The sequence below is a fragment of the Rhinolophus ferrumequinum genome, chromosome 12 (genome assembly GCF_004115265.2).
Source record: "Rhinolophus ferrumequinum isolate MPI-CBG mRhiFer1 chromosome 12, mRhiFer1_v1.p, whole genome shotgun sequence".
NCBI classification, from domain to species: domain Eukaryota; kingdom Metazoa; phylum Chordata; class Mammalia; order Chiroptera; family Rhinolophidae; genus Rhinolophus; species Rhinolophus ferrumequinum.
This window is the reverse complement of record NC_046295.1, coordinates 50,523,206-50,540,475: the sequence shown is the minus strand read 5'-3', so window position 1 is coordinate 50,540,475 and position 17,270 is coordinate 50,523,206. Positions and strand designations below refer to the sequence as shown.

The 17,270-nt window shown below is 40.6% G+C and overlaps 1 protein-coding gene and 1 non-coding gene across 2 annotated transcripts in view; one reads left to right on the top strand and one right to left on the bottom strand.

The window, feature by feature from the left end:
• The window catches only part of UBE2R2 (ubiquitin conjugating enzyme E2 R2), an 84,230-nt gene extending 69,520 nt beyond the window's left edge, over positions 1-14,710 (bottom strand). Inside the window, exon 1 of the mRNA XM_033121997.1 lies at positions 13,943-14,710. Within this exon, the coding sequence (XP_032977888.1) occupies positions 13,943-14,119 (177 nt within the window). The 5' untranslated portion in view covers positions 14,120-14,710. The remainder of the gene's footprint in view (positions 1-13,942) is intronic.
• On the top strand, positions 9,885-9,958 carry TRNAT-AGU (transfer RNA threonine (anticodon AGU)). The gene has a single exon. It is a non-coding gene; the product is annotated as a tRNA-Thr (tRNA).
• Positions 14,711-17,270: the final 2,560 nt, after the last annotated feature.

The following is a 17,270-nucleotide window of genomic DNA, read 5'->3' as shown; positions in this document are numbered from 1 at the left end:
TTCTATAATATAGCTCTACCAGTTTGCTTATACAGTCACCCACTGAAGGACATTTGGGTTGTTTCCAATGTAGGGCAAGTATGAGTAGTGCTGCTATAAACATTTACATTGACATTTTTGTGTAAACTTAATGTTTTGTATAAACTTAATGTTTACACAAGCTTATATTGCTCTAAGACAAAATTCTTAGAAGTGGAGTGGTTGGGACATATAATAATTATATGAGGTGTGATAAAAAAATACAATGAATGTTTTAATATTTTAAAAAATTACAGTAAAAGACACAGTAAAAATCCCCTCAAAATACACCCCCTTGCTTCGAACACACTTGTCCCATCATTCTTGCCACTTTCTGAAGCAGTTCTGGAAGTCCTCTTTTGTGAGTGTCTTTAGTTGTGCTGTCATGGCTGTCTCGATGTCCTAAATCGATTCAAAATGTTTACCTTGTTTCCCCAAAAATAAGACCTAGCCGGACCATCAGCTCTAAGGCATCTTTTGGAGCAAAAATTAATACAAGACCCAGTCTTATATTATGTAAGACCGGGTCTTATATTATTGTAGAATAATCCGTTTAGCCAATATACCATACTGTCTTGATTGGTGTAGCTTTACAGTTCATCTTAAAATTGGATATAGTGAGGGGCAGCCGGATGGCTCAGGTGGTTAGATTGCAAGCTCTGAACTACAGGGTTGCCAGTGTGATTCCCACATGGGCCAGTGAACTGCACCCTCCACAACTAGATTGATGACAATGAGCTGCCACTGCGCTTCCGGAGGGGCAGCAGGAAGGTTCAGTTGGTTAGAGCACGAGCTCTCAACAGCAAGGTTGCCGGTTCAATTCTTGCATGGGATGGTAGGCTGCATCGCTTGCAACTAAAGACTGAAAACGGCAACTGGACTTGGCGCTGAACTGCACCCTCCACAACTAGATTGAACGACAATGACTTGGAGCTGGTGGGCCCTGGAGAAACACACTGTTCCCCAATATTCCCAAATTAAAAAAAAAAACAAAAAAAAAACAGGCCAGCCCAATGGCTCAAGTGGTTGGAGCGCCATGCTCCTAACGCAGAGGTCACAGGTTCGAATCCCACAAGGGCCAGTGAGCTGTGCCCTCTACAGCTAAGATTGTGAACAACAGCTCTCCCTGGTGCTGGGCTGCTGTGAGCAGCTGGAGATTAGCATGAGCTGCCATGAGCTGCCGTGGGCTACCGTGTGCTGCCATGAGTGGCCAGTGGCCAGCGTGATTGGCCAGCAGCCATTGTGAGCGACCGGCAGCTGGCGAGAGATGCCATGAGCTGCTATGAGCAGCCAACCAAGGACCGGAGACCAACTGCCTCAGCCGGGGGGAGTGCAAGGCTCATAATACCAGCATGGGCCAGGAAGCTGTGTTCTACACAGATAGACTGAGAAACAACAGCTTGAACTGGAATGTGGAGGGAGGTAAAAGAAGGGGGAAAATAAATTTTTGTTTTAAAAATTGGATATAGTGAGTCTTTCAACTTTGTTCTTTTTCAAAATTGTTTTGGCTATTCTGGTTCTTTAACTTTCCATATATAATTTTTAAAAACTAGGACCACAGTCGCCACCTCTTTCGTGGTTCTTTGACCTCCAGAAAACTGGCATTTTTACTGTTGTGCTTTATCTTGTCAAAACCATTCAAAACATATTCTCTAAATACATCATGTAGATGTTTATCACCTTTGACCCAATATGTCCAGTACCAGAAACTTATGTGAAAAATACACAAACACAGATATAAAAATTAGTTCAATGTGTTCAAAAATATTGTTTAGAAAGCAAAATAAACCTTCAGGTCCAACAAAAGGCAAAAAGTTATATGATGGATAATTGGAAAAGTCTTCAAATTACAGTGGTACCTCAGTTTTCGAACATCTCCGTTGATGAACATTTCGGTTTACGAACGCCATAAATTTTATGGATCTATGGTATCATTAGATAGTAAAATTCATGCTAAATTTGCAGTTTTAGGGGTTTATTTTAAAGGTCTGGAATGGATTCATCTACTTTGCATTACTATCTATGGGGAAACAGTGCCTCGGTTTTCGAACATTTCAGAACTTGAACGGTCTTCTGGAACGGATTACAGGATTATGTTCGAAAACCGAGATACCACAGTATGTTGTTTTCACATGGATACATAGTACCCATACTGTGTATCCATTTTTTAGATGAAACACAACACATTTCAAGGAAAATACATTAAAAGCATTATTTCTGGGATGCATCACTGCAAGTGACTTTTTTCTTCATAGTTTCAGGAACTTTTAAAATATTCTACAATGAACATGTTATCGACCTATAACTGGAGATAAACATTTTCTGTTATAAAAAATGTCATTACCATTTAACACAGCAAAATACAGGTACCTCTGTGTGTATATTATAATAATTTATTCATAGGATATACATACTCTACATGACAGTGTTTTACCATATTTCCCCGAAAATAAGACCTAGCTGGACAATCAGCTCTAATGCATCTTTTGGAGCAAAAATTAATAAGACTGAGTCTCTTACAAGACCCAATCTTATAGTAAAATAAGACTGGGTATTATATTACATTATATATTATATTACATTATATTTTATAAGACCCGCTCTTACAGCAAAATAAGACCGGCTCTTATATTAATATTTGCTCCAAAAGACACAGTTAGAGCTGATTGTCTGGCTAGGTTATTTTCGGGGAAACACAGTACCACTGTTTTTTATTTAAGGAACCTCTTTTTATATTTACTCCACAATTTTCCAGTAAAAAAATAACTTTAGAAAAAAAGTTATATAAAAGTGGAGACATCAATTCAAAACTCAGCGCTCTCCCCATTACAAGATTTCTTAAATCTGAATCTAAATTCTACAGAATTTCCGTATCTTCAGTATGACTTTTCTTTCCTTATCTAGCAAATTTTCGGTCATTCTTATTTAGATTAAATGTTGTAATATGATGAACAAATACCAAAGAATTCAGGGTAGGAACCTAAAGACATGCGAGTAGTTATTATTATACTTTTCCCCCCTTCTTCCACGCCCCCCCCACTCCGGTTCAAGCCATTGTTTCTCAGTCTAGTTGTGCATGACACAGCTCCCTGGCCCATTATGAGCCCTCAGCTACCCCCGGCTGAGGCAGTAGGTCACCAGTCGTGGGTCTGCCACTCACAGCAGCTCTCCCCAGCTACCGGCCGCTGACGATGGCCGCCGGCCACTCATGCTGGCTACCAGCTGCTCATGGCAGCACACAGCAGCCCACCGCCGCCACTCACACCAACCTCCAGCTGCTCACGGCAGCCCAACTCCATGGAGAGCTGTTGTTCACATTCTTATCTGTAGAGGGCGCAGCTCACTGGCCCATGTGGGAATCGAACCAGTGACCTCAGTGTTAGGAGCACGGCGCTCCAAATTCCTGAGCCACCCGGCGGGCCCATACTTTTTTTTTTTAACATTATCACTGATATTTTTACCACAGGGATTAGTCTTTAATGGCTTAAACATATTATTCCTAGCCCTGTTTAGCCAATGGGGGAAATAGCAGTTAAGTGATAAGTCCAAGGTGGGCCTTTTTGAGTAATAAAGTTTTGTTTCTTTTTAAACCCAACTACCCAACTCAAATGAGCTTTGCCCCCTTCAAAGCAAACACTTCAGAAAGCTGGCTATACACCCACTCCAACAGTGTTACACTGCCACTGCTCAAAACAATGTAGGATTCCTTTTTTGAGACCTTCAGAGCCTATTGTACAACTTCGTAAAATCCTTATTAGTGACAAATCTTTACTTCTGTAATGTGCACTTTGTTTTAACATTCAAAAATGATTCTCAGATTCAACTTGGTGAATAAGGTAAATAGTCTGAGTACTACCATTTTTTAGTCAAAAAGGACTGAACATACCAGTGTTAGACTAATTTTACCTGTGCCTCTGCCAACAATTTCAAAAGAAAAGTTTCAAATCACATGCAAGATGTTCTTTTTCTATTTTATTTATCGGGGTGACATTGGTTAATAAAGTTATATAGGTGGGTACCTTTTGAATAACAAACTGTTTTATTTGCCTTATTACATTTATCAGGTATGGTTATAAGTACACTTAAAAATCTGTTTTCTAAGCTTTAAGTCATTCTGTTTCTATTAAGAATTACTACATTTAATACAAGTTTTGTAACTTTATCAATTCTTAACATTATCTTATAAATGGGGCCATGGCTATTTCTAACTAATAATCATTCAATTTTTACAATATGAATTACTATGTACGCTAAGTGAGCCACACAATCTGAATTATTTCCTGGGATTTATCCCTCAAATTAAGTATCAGCTGCCTATGCTGCAAATATAGCAAAGCAGGTAACTAAATATGAAACCTGGGCTGGCCTGGTGGCTCAGGCAGTTAGAGCTCCATGTTCCTAACTCCGAAGGCTGCCCGTTCGATTCCCACATGGGCCAGTGGGCTCTCAACCAAAAGGTTGCCGGTTCGACTCCCGCAAGGGATGGTGGGCTGCGCCTCCTGCAACTAGAAAACGGCAACTGGACCTGGAGCTGAGCTGCGCCCTCCACAACTAAGACTGAAAGGACAACAACTTGAAGCTGAACGGCACCCTCCACAACAAAGATTGAAAGGACAACAACTTGACTTGGGAAAAAAGTCCTGGAAGTACACACTGTTCCCCCAATAAAGTCCTGTTCCCCTTCCCCAATAAAACCTTAAAAAAAAAAAAAAAAAAAACCTTATGAAATCTGGAAATCCAAATATAGAATAAATAAAACTATGGCACTGATCTAAAGATGCTGTGATAGAGGTAAAGAATTAAAAGAATCAACTGAAAGAACAACAACAAAAAAGTTTTAAACTGCTCAAGTTTCCTATGGTGCTTAAATATACTTGGAAAAGTATTAAGGATTATTATTTTAAAAACATAAACCCATATTGTATTAAGATATATAACTCCCTTTATCATCCTCCCATCCCCACCATCTCTTCAGAGGGTTTTATTATTTCTAATCCCCAAGAATAGTTTTCTTAGATTTATGTTCCTCAACACTAGCACCATGCCACTCTACCCCCTTAAAGTAATGAGAAAGTTGTTAGTAAAGGAAATCAATTTGCCAATAAAAAAATAAATCCTTCTACAATGATTTATTGTTCTCTAATTCAAGTAGTCCAAGAACACCAAAAAGAATCCAATTTTTCCAGTGAATTTAAAACATATAAAGTCATTATACCAATCTCTCCCCATAATTTGGAGAGGCAAATAATTAATTTTGTGACCTTTAAACTTAAGTAAAATTAAAAATAGTTCCTTATAAAATGCTCCATTTGATTTTCTTAAAGCTCTACTTTTATACCTTTAAAATCATCCTAGTGATGAAAGATCTCAGTAATAGAATAAACACAGGCTTCAGAGTCAAGCAGTCTGGTATTACAACTTTCTAGCTGAGGACCCCCCAGGGAAAGTTAAATAAGCTCTGTGTGATTCAGTTTCTCTATACAGTCATGTGTCACTTAAAGACAGAGAAAATGCATCTTTGGGTGAAAATGTATCATTAGGTGATTTCGTCTGCAACATCCGAGTGCACTTACACAAACCTAGATTGCACAGTGCTCTATATAGGACTATTTGCAGGACTGGAAGTTGCTCTGGGTGAGTCACTGAGCGAGTGGTGAGTGAATACCAAGGCCTAGGACATTACACTACTGAGACTATAAATACTGTACACTTCAGCTACACTAAATTTATTTTTAAAAATTTTTGTTTCTTCAATAAACTAATCTTAGCTTACTATAACTTTTTAACTTTATAAATTTAAATATTTTAAACTTTTTGATTCTTTGGAATAACACTTAAATACAAGCCTTGTATGGCTATACAAAAATATTTTCTTTCTTTATATCCTTACTCTATAGGCTTTTTCCTACTATTAAGTTTTATTTTATTTTGTTACTTTTGTTTGTTAAAACCTAAGACCCAAACACACACATTAGCCTAGGCCTGCACAGGGTCAGGACCATCAATATCAGTCTTCCACCTCCACAACTTGTCCCGCTGGGCCTTCCGGGGCAATCACACACACCCCGCTGGCATCTCCCATGATAACAATGCCTCTTTGTGCAAAACCTCCTGAAGGATCTGCCGCAGGTTCTTCTTAAGGAGGTGTCACTCTTTTCAGAAATATGTCCATGGTGGTTTGCTTTATTTATTTATTTTTTTATCACAGATTTGCTTGTAAGCAGATAATGCACCATAAATATTCCTCTTAATGAAAACCTTTCAGTGCTGGGGTCCATGCTTTCAAACTTTTTAAGGAGCTTGTTGAGGTCTACAAAAGCTTCTGCTAAACCCTTCACTGCGAATTTTCTTTGGAACGGGGGCCTTCTTTTTCTTCTCCTGCAGTTTCCCATTCTCTTGCCTCTTCTTCAGCTGTGTGTTCCTATTCCAGTTGCAACAACACCTCGTTAGTCAACTCCTCAGGAACCACCTCCAGGAGCTCCTCCAGGTCACCTTCACCCACACCCAGGTTCAAGTTGTTTGCCATCTCAACCACAGCCTTGTTGCCTTTCGCAGCCTCCTCATGCTTGGCAAGTCCTCTGAAGTCATAGATGAACCTCTTGAGTGTCTTCCTGAAGATGTCATTCATACACTCCTGGTGACATCACTCCAAGCCCAAGCAAGGTTCTTGGTGCTGTCATAGATGCTGTAATCCTTCCAGAATTGCATATGTCTTCCTCAGTTGCAGCAATAGCCTGGGCAAAGGTCCTCCTCAGGCAGTAGGCCTTAAAAGCGGCTATAATTCCTTAATCCATTGGTTGGATCAAAGAGGTGGTGTTTGGAGGGAGAAACCACACTGATGTTGGGATGAAGATCACCAGTAAAGAGGATGTTGGGAGCATTATCAACAGTAAGCAAAATCTTAAAAGGTATGTTATTGTCCAAACAGCACCTCTCCATTTTGCTGGCACAGCAATCCAGGAGGGCATCTTGGAAGAGGAGCATGGTCAACCATGACTTTTCACAGTATACTGACTGGCAATGTGTGCTTATGGAGACGCGTGAAAGCCCTGGGCGTCTCACTGTACCACATCACAAGGGTTTCAATTTAGTCTGCAACACTGCCCCCAAACAAGACTGTTGCCTGTCCTTGAAAGCCTTCAAACCGGGCATTGACTTGGCCTCCTTAATGGATGGAAGTCCTTTCGGGCATCTGTTTCCTGAATAGGGAAGTTTCATCCATATTGAATATCTACTCTGGAAAGTAATTTCCTCCCCAATCAGCACATCTAGAGTTCCCAAAAATTCTTCAGCTGCTCTCACATCAGCACTCTGACTCACCATTCACGTTTTCATTATGTAATGAATAACAATTCTTCAATCGTTTAAACCACCCAGAGCTAGCAGTAAACTCTACATCACAGTTGGGTCCAGCCTTTTCTTTCGTCATCGCAAACAAACTTTTTGCTTTGGCCATGATCATCATAGTGCCGACAGGTATAAACCATACTTCTGTGCCTGGTCTTCAATACAGGTCATTGGAAGTTTCTCCAGGTCTGATATAGGCCCTTCTCAAATTTTTGTTAGTCATGTTGCCTTCAACGAAGCAGATCCTTTAATAGCTTTCACCATTTTGTTCTGTTCTTCAAGACCAGAGCTATGCTGGAATGGGACATGCCTGACTGGTGAGCAATAACCATCACCGATTTTCTATTTTCTACCTTCATAGTCCTTTATCACTCCTAATTTCATTTCCAGGTCAATCACTCGACATGGCCTCTTACTGGCAATATTAGCAGTGAATTTTGTACGCTTAGGGGCCATGATGAACAAAACGACGAGATTAAATCAAATACAAGTGAAATGATACAATCAAAACGTGGTAAGCATGAGATTTTGAGGCTGCTGCAAACATAACACAGCATATGTTTTACAGCAAACATTTTTATAGAGTATTCTAAAATAATGAAAAGTATAGTATAATACATAAATAAGTCATTTATTATCAAGTATTATGTACTGTACAAATTGTATATGCTATACTTTTATACAACTGTCAACGCAGGTTTACACCAGCATCACCACAAACATGTAAGTTATGTGTTGCACTATGATGTCACTAGGCAACAGGAATTTTTCAGCTCCATTATAATCTTATGGGACCACCACTGCCATTGTTGACTGAAATGGAGTTAAGCAGGACTGTACAGCAAATCCTCAAATAACATCATTTCACACATTGTTTTGCTATAATATTGATAAGATGCTGTAGGAACTTAACTCTTGTTTATATCAATTAGCCTATGGTAAAATTGGTTTTCTTATATGTAATTTCGCTTAAAGCCACAGAACCTATTAAGGATGTTAAGTGAAGATTTACTGTACATGAAATGAGATTAACAGTAACCACACCTCACAGGAGGATTATGAGATAGTCTATGTAAAGTATGTGGCACATAGTAAACACTCAATGTTAGCTACATTACTGTAGTAAGAATAGTAGTGTGTATCTGCAATTAGATATGGCATTCAAAATTTTAGCATGTTTTAACTGCTCATTCTACTTACCTTACCACCGGGTTCATAGTAGTAATTCAATTTATTATTTGTGTTATAACAAAAACATTTTTACGTTTGTTATTAAAACGAATCACGTAAAGGTGTTTAAAGTGGATTATTCACTTTCTATCTTAAATACATACTCCAAAATCTGGATTTTCCAATTCTCAAATGGCAGAATATTTACCTAACAGCAAACCCTGGCAACATGAACTAAAATTATCTCTTCAATTTAGTATCTATCATTCCATTCACTTCAGAATCAACTTATTTAAAGGTACATAAACTCTGAATAACAATTTCTCGCAGAAATAAATTAGTTCTGTCTTGACAAGACACATTCAAAGAGGTTCAATCTTACTTGCACTGAACACCAATATTACGTAATTGTATGTGAAATAGTCCAAAAGAAGTTCAGGAACATAAAAGAATTAAACATTTTAAATATGATCTTTCAGCAAGCTAGAGTTCCATTGTCCTAATCTCTATAAATTTATAACTCTTCCTCACTGTTGTTTTCCATAACAAGATTAGCAGACATGGACCGGTTTCTTACACGGCCTCCTTTATTTCACCTGTCTCCAACAGACAGGTTCTTCGGGAACCTTAGACTAGGATCACTAATTCTAAACTGCAAAGACGGAGCAGAGTATTTTATCATAATAGATTGTGACTATGTTGACAAATGCTCCAACTGGCCTGAAATCTTAAAAGCTTTTATTTTAATTACCATTTACAATTGCATCAATAACACCTACACCTCACATTTCTGTATTTTAAAATCTAGAAAGATTTTTATGAAGATCGTTTATAAAAACTCAAAGGTTACTAATGTCCTTATACTTTGCCTTACTATATATAAAGCAGTGACTCTTCCTACAGTGCTTTAACTTTGATGAGTGCTCAACAAATATTTTTACTAACACAAATCTCTGAAAAAGAGGAATCAACATGCTGCAAAGAAAGTAGTAAGGCCCACATGCTTTGTTCAAGAATAATCCTTATTTTATCAAATTTAAGACACTCACGCTGGCATTTAAAAAAATTATCAGAAGATATCAATGCAAGGTTCCCTCACAATTATATAGAATCCGTGAAGTTGTACAATTGCCAACAGACCGATGGCAACTGTAAGACTTCACGGATTCTAAAGCAAGTCCCAATTTCAGAGAACTTAAAAACCAGATAAATATGCATCTTAGAATCAACTTAATATGGTAAACACATATTCTATAAAATATCGAGGTGCTATATTTGCCGGGGGCGGGGGTAAAGCTACAAACCATGGACATTAACCATGTTTCCATCTGAGAAAAAATTTTAGGGCTGCCCAATTAGCTCAGTTGGTTAGAGCATGGTGCTAGTAACACCAAGGTTGCCAGTTCGATCCCCGCATGGGCCACTGTGAGCTGTGCCCTTCTTAAAAAAAAGTAAGAAAATTTTAACTGACTTTCTGACTCATCATACAACTGTTTTTTAAAAAACTAGCATTACTTTTATAATTTTAAAGTTGTTTAATTGCTTTTTAGTTGCCTATCGATAAATCCCCTAAAACAGAGTAACTTGTCAGTTAACCCTCTGAAAATGTATACAAACTAGTTTATGTGTGTCTATTTTTCCCAGAGAAAATTCATTAATTTCTCAAAAGGAATCCATATACCAAAAAGACTAAGAACCACTTTATTAAAAGAACTGTTTCAACTACATTTTAATAATTACAGAGGGGTGGCTGGTTAGCTCAGTTAGTTAGAGCAGGGTGCTTTAACAAGGTTACCTGTTCGATCCCCACATGGGCCACACAACTAGACTGAAACAACTACTTGACTTGGAGCTGATGGGTCCTGGGAAAAGCACACTTAAATAAATAAAAGTTTTTTTTAAAAAAAGAATTACAGAGTCATAAAATAGAGTATGCTAGAATCTGAAGCACATTGCCAGGCACAAATGTTAAGTTTGGTTTTACAGAGTTTTTTGTGGGGAGAGGAACAGAAAATAGATTCATTATTTCTAGAACAAATGAAAATTATAATACGTATCCTTTATTTTTAAATATTATCGAAGAGTTTCTTTAATATAAATCAAAGTGTTAAACCTGATAATAAAGTTCCTGTTAAAGAAAACTTTGAGTATATAACAAATACTTTCTAAATTATCAGTTCGGAGTTTTCTAAAAATGGAACACACCTATATTTTATTCTCTTAATCACTGAATTAAAACAAAAACTACAATGAAATCAAATCAATGCAAGTCAAGTAACTGCTATACTTTAAGCTTTCTGTATCATTTAAGCTTTTATGTTATGCACACCATGAAACAGACACTCTCTCTTTCTGATCTCTAGACTCATTAATATCATGCTTTTAGATAATTAATGCAGGAATTCCAAAGAGGTTCTATACCAAAGCAGCCCCACTAAATTAAGATTATCAAGAGTTATTTGAAAAAAGTTCTTTTTAAAGGAATGGGAATGAACTTGTTAAAAGTCATCATTAACTGCTGACCTGATCAATTTAGTCTTCCAGTAACATAATAAAATTCCAATTTGCTTCACAATAGCAAAATTGTGGAGCAATTTTGGTGTTCTAAGCCATCTCCTACTTTGTGTTTTGAATGATTGACTCTTAGAGGAAAAATTCAAATAGCAAAAAAATTCACTTGGTAAGTCAATGAGATCAAGAAACTGGACAAAAAGATAGGAAGGCCACAAAAGATTGTATAATAAGCAGAAAAACACATACAAGAAACTATCTTTACCCATCACACATCCATACCCTCCAAAGCTAAGACTCACATGGATTTGAGATTAAAAAAAAAAAAAAAAAAGGCAGGATGAATCAAAAAATATGTGAAATACAGGTCTCCCAAGTCTCTACCACAACAGATGTACTTAAAACACACTAGAGCCAACTACTTCATGGTGAAAAAGATCAGTTAGAAGCCTATTATATTAATATGTAAAAGTTAAAGGAGTTTCATTATGAAAAATTTTTTAAATGGCAGTCTAATTGCCTTCAAGAACTATCATTCAAAATAGACAAAAAAGTTTAACTTAAAATAGTTTATACTAAATGTTGAAGGACTATGATTTGATAAAGGAGAACAGTAGAGAAAGTTCTGTGCCAACTTTTAACTGCAGCTGTAGTGGAACACACTAAAAGCCTTGTTTTAAGACAAAAGCAGTGAAATAAAAAACAATGGTTTTAAACCTATCACCAGTGTTAACTGCTCATGACCATAAGTTTGCGTTTCCAATGAAGGATTTTGAGATAAAAGGCCATATAATAAGGAAACAAGTGGAAGAAAATGAAATTGAACGAAATTCTCACACAAGACTAAAACATAAAACTGTAATTTTCATACATTTTTACATATCACAAAGGTAAAAAACTCAAAGATAAAGAAATCTAACACAACAAAATTGGAAATTAAACCATTCTATTTAAATAGGGCTGAAATTAATAAGCTTTTAATTTAAATCAGTGTAGGCTACAGGGAATCCTCTTTATATACTATCTACTCCAAACTGAGAGGATTCTCCACACTCCTTTCACATTTAAGCTAAAATATTACAATTTGAAAAGTTGTTTTTTTTCAAACTCCATTGGAATGAGATTATTCTAACTAGACTGTCAATTGCCCCAAACAATGATACTTTTTGGAAACTAAACTTCATTCCACTAGATTTAGCCAGTAAATTTTGCTAAATAATCCTTTGCTAGAAGTTATATAAATTCCATGTTGTGAAACTAATTTTTTCAGTATCTATAAATAAAAATTTATACTTGACAAAAGACATTCCTCAACTAATAACTTGTATATTTAGTGATTTTAAATATCTGCATCTGAAAGCATAGTGTATCGTGACCACAAAAGATGAGACATACAACTGGTAAGGGTACTGCTATTACACAATATTCTAAATAGTGCTTTTAGTAGGTATTCAGTGCCTATCACAGGCATAAATATTTAACATTCCCCTATCAATTCTTCACATTTTCTACTAAGTTGACCCAACTTCAAGCCTGAAACTGAGGCTTCTACCTTTAGAAGAGAAAAAAACAAAAGTAATTGGGTAGTCCTAAATATACACACCATAACTACATGACTTAAGATCCTCATTTAAAACTTTTGCCAAGATAGCCCCTCCCTTCAAAACAAACTACGATTGACTCACACTGCTCTATTTGACTTAACTTTGGAAATACAAAAATTAAATGCTTTCCTAAGAACTCATTTCCCTCGGTCTCTGCATACACCATTTAAAACATTCAACCTTCAATCTGATCCATCCCTTCCAAAATGGTAAAAAACAAAAACAACAACAACAAAAAAAACACAACACCTCAGTATCTCTAAATTATCTACCATGGAATAAAAAAAAAAATACACCATATTCAAGAATAATAACCACCGTTCTAAAGTCTTGGAAAACAATGGAAGCAATGTCTGTGGTCGCTGTCTGCGGAGCCGTCCTACTCGGTGAAACCATTTCACCTCAGATGATACTTTTAATCTGTGAGACCACCCCATTTTCTAGAGTTAACCACCTGAGCAAAGGGTTTCAATTTCGTCTCACTAAAGTGGAAAACTATCAATCACCCTACATAATAAGTTCCACCCTCTAGATATTTCTACATGTAGGAACAAAACAACAACAACAAAGCCAGTAAAGTTGGTGGCAGGGTGAGGACAAAGAGCATTTTGAAACACTACAGAAGTAAATAGAGAATGAGGACAGAAAGGGGGCTAAATTAAAGTTCCCTCAAATGAATAAAGGAAAGAAAACGCAGGTACCCTTGTTTACCACCCCTAAGCCCCCATTCTTCACTACCGCCCACTGGAATGCAAAGTTGGAACTACCACTCCGTCAGAAGCCCATCAAATCCTCAAGATGTCAGGTCACCAGGCAGCCTCTGGAATGACAGGCTAATACCCCTCCCCCCACACCCCCCAAAAAAGAAAGGTTCAATCCAATAAGTGCAGGTCACTCTGCCCTCTGGGGCAGTTCCAGCCGGCGCAGGGATGGTTCAGATGGGAGGACGAGAGGGGAAAGACAGACCACCTTTCTTCCCTTACACCTTCCGCTGAGGAAACAAAACAAAGACAGCCGCCCTCCTCCCCAGGTCGCCTCTACACTAGCCAGAGAGGCTTTCCTATTTCCCGGTGCAGTCTAGCCTCCCGCCCCCGCCCCCATGACAAAGAAAAGGCACTTGGTGAGCAAGGCCTTCCTGCCTCCACGAGTGGGGGAAGGGGCTGCCGAGGTGAGGAGCCCCCTCCGCTAACCCGCGCTCACACTCGCTCACCCTTGGCCCCGAAAAGAGCCAAAAGCGGCTGGGAACAGAGGCCTCCGCCGGGGAATCCTGGTCTAGGAGGGGATGGGGGTACCTTGAAGTAGCCGCCTTCATAGAGGGTGTTGGGGGGTCCGAAGATGGCAACCTCCCAGTTGTAGAGGTCGGACTCATCCACCAGGGTGATCCGGAAGCCCTCCACCGGTTCCTCCTGCAGGGATTTCAGCTCTAGCATCAGGGCCTTCTGTGAGCTGGTCATCTGCTGCTGGGCCATCGCGGCTGCGGCGGCGGCAGCGCCGGGCCGGGGCCCCAGTCCTCACGCACCGGCCGAGCCGGACCAAGCCCCTCCCCTCCGCTCGCGCTCGGGCCGGGCCGCACCGGGCCCTTGTCTTCACACACCCGGCGGGCCGGACCAGGCCCCAGACGGCCCGTGGGCCGACCCGGGTCCTCCTCACACACGACGCGGGCCGGGCCCTCCTCCTCACACTCCGGCCAGGTGGGGGGAGGGGTTCAGGGAGTTAAGAAAATTCGCTCCCGGTCCCGGGCCTCCCCCCCCCGGAGGGGGCCTCAACTTAGGGGGGGGGGAGAAGAGGTGGAAGCCCAGGAAGGCGGCGAAGGGCAGGCGACGGTGAGGGGAGGGGGGCAGGCCGGCCCGGGAGCGCCGCGCTCGCTCGCCCTCTCGTTCTCCTCAGGGGCCGCCGGAGCCGGAGGGTGCGCGGGGCCGAAGGGCGGGGGGAGCGCAGTGATCGGGGGTCTCGCGGCGGCAGCGGCGGCGGCGGCTGCGCGTGGGGAGGGGCGACAGCGGAGGAGGAGGAGAAGAGAGAGAGCGCCTCGCGCCGCGGGAGCGACGGAGCGGAGAAGAACGAGGGAGGGAGAGAAGGAGGAGGGGCGCACGCCGGGAGGGGGGAGGCTCTCGGCGGCTGGCGGCCCGACGCGCTTGCGCGCGCCCCTCCCTCCCCCGCCCTCCTCGCCCTCCTCCTCCTCCTCCTCCCACTTCCCCGCCTCCTCTCAGTGGCCCAGCGCGGTGGCGGCGCTTTGTGACGCCAGAGCTTGTACCCCGCCCTTAAAGGGCCGAGCAGCTGTAAGGGCGGAGGGTAGCCTCAAGGGATGCCCTTGGCCCCAAAGTGACGGTTGGATGCCCTGGTTCCTTAGGCGCGCCCGGGAAGGGACCTCTGGTCTTAGAGCCATCAGCGCCCTCCTACCGCATCCACAGGCCTCCTCAGCCATCCTCCCAGGAGCCCTGGTCCCCTGCAGGCCCCTCCCCGTGACACACAGTCCGCTGTCCCTACACTCTGCAGATGCTTGACAAGGATGTGCTGAGAATGTGGGCCTTATCGGTGGGAACAAGCGTCCTGACATCTCTTCTGCAGGTCCAGCCCTCACGCCAGTGTGTCTTTGGAGGGCAGTGTGTGGCACCCATTTGGGGGAGTGGGTGAGGCCAGTTTCCATTGAGAAATGCGGAAGGCAGATAGGCCAGCTTTCTACTTCCCTTCTTAACTACAAAGAGGAAGCTTGTGGGAAATAGAAAATAATAATACTGATTGAACCAAGGTTCCTGGCCCTTCTCTCTGTGATTTGAGGCAAGTGCTCTGGCTATCCCTCAGTTTACCCATTTGTAAAATGAAGTACTGTGGGTGAACTTTGACCCCCTACAGAGCCTTACAGCTTGAAGGTCCAACCTGGGATTGAGGGACTTTTAAGATAATCATGGCTGAAGTGAGATGTGGAGTCTTCAATCCCCGTGATTTAGATAGACTGCCCCTTTCTCTTAGGAAAGCATGTCCTGTGATAACTGTCTAAATGTTTTCTATTATAGAAAAGCCAACATACTGTGAAAGTTCCAGAATTGGGGGATCAGAAAGATCCTTTGTTCCAACCCTGGCTCCACCATTTACATTACCTCTTCCTTTTCCATCAGCTTCTGTAAAAGAGGGTTAATTATATGTAATATAAGCAATTGTAAAGATTAATTGAGATTATCTGTACACAAGGTTTAGCACAATGACTGGAACATGGTAAATGATCCATAAGTAGGAACTTTAAAGGAAGAAAAATAATTTAAAGGCATAGCTGTATTCTGGATGTGATCCCTCCCACTGTTTAATAGACTTTTTCACAACAGGTTTAGATTTCTAGAAAAATTGAGAAGATAGTACAGAGAGTTCCCATATTTTCCCATAGGCACCCAATTTCCCCTATTATTAACATCGTACAGTAATATAGTACATGTATTACAATTATGAATCAAAATTGTTATTAACTAAAGTCTTTACTCACATTTCCTTAGTTTTTACCTAATGTCCTTTTTCTGTTCCAGGATCTCATCCTGAACACCACATTATATTTAGTTTTCATGTTTTTCACTTTGACATTTTCTCAGACTTTCCTTGTTTTTGATTACCTTGACAGTTTTGAAGAGCACTAGTCAAGTATGCTGTAGAATGTCCCTCAATTAGGATATGTGTTGTTTTTCTCATAATTAAACCAGGATTATAGGGTTTTGGGGAGAAGATCACAGAGGTAAAAAAAAACAAAAAACATTTTCATCACATCATATCAAGGGCACATAATGCCAACATGCCATCAGTGTTGATATTGACCTCACTCACCTGACTGAGGTAGTGTATCAGGTTTCTCCATTGTAAAGTTACTCTTTTTACCTTCTTTCGATACTGTACACTTTAGAAGGAAATCTCTATGCACAAACCACACTGAAGGAGCCCTTTCATTTTTTTGTTCTTTTTTTCTCAGAAGTGAGGTTTCAGTATTTTAATGAATCATTCCCTAGCGCCCAACTCTATTCAGTAGGCCTTGAGGCCAAACTCCACTGGAATTAGAGCTCACTTCAGAGAAGGGGGACTGTTTTAGTAGTGCAGCCTCACCTCCCAAAATGATGGTATGTGACTGATTCTGACTTCCTCTCCACCAGTCAATTTAGGGACAAGAAGATTGCTGACCTGGAAACGTGGGAGATGATGTTGACACCTTTAATAACAAGACTGTAAATAGACAAATAGGCAGAAAGTTCATCTTCAAAGCATTTCACCCACATAAACTCATCACAGCCCCACCCTGACCCAGAAGTTGGTAGATCCTTAGCCTAACCCACTGGAACATAGACCTGGCACCCAGATCAGAAGCTGTGCCCTGGGCTCAAATCAACTCACAAACTCATACTAAATATCCACAGTGGGCATGGCCCTGAGCTGGGTGACTAATAAACATACACCTGTCTAGGAGGCTCACAGCCTAGTGTGTTACTAATGCATTGTGTACTTAAGGTCCTACATTCTTAGGTCAGAGGAACTAGAATTCCACAGAACTTGTCTCATGCCTTTTTATCCTAGCAGGTAAGACAGTGTTTATTAGTAGGTTGCGACTGTGTCTTATTCATCCCTGGATCCTGAGCAAACAGCACACGTCTG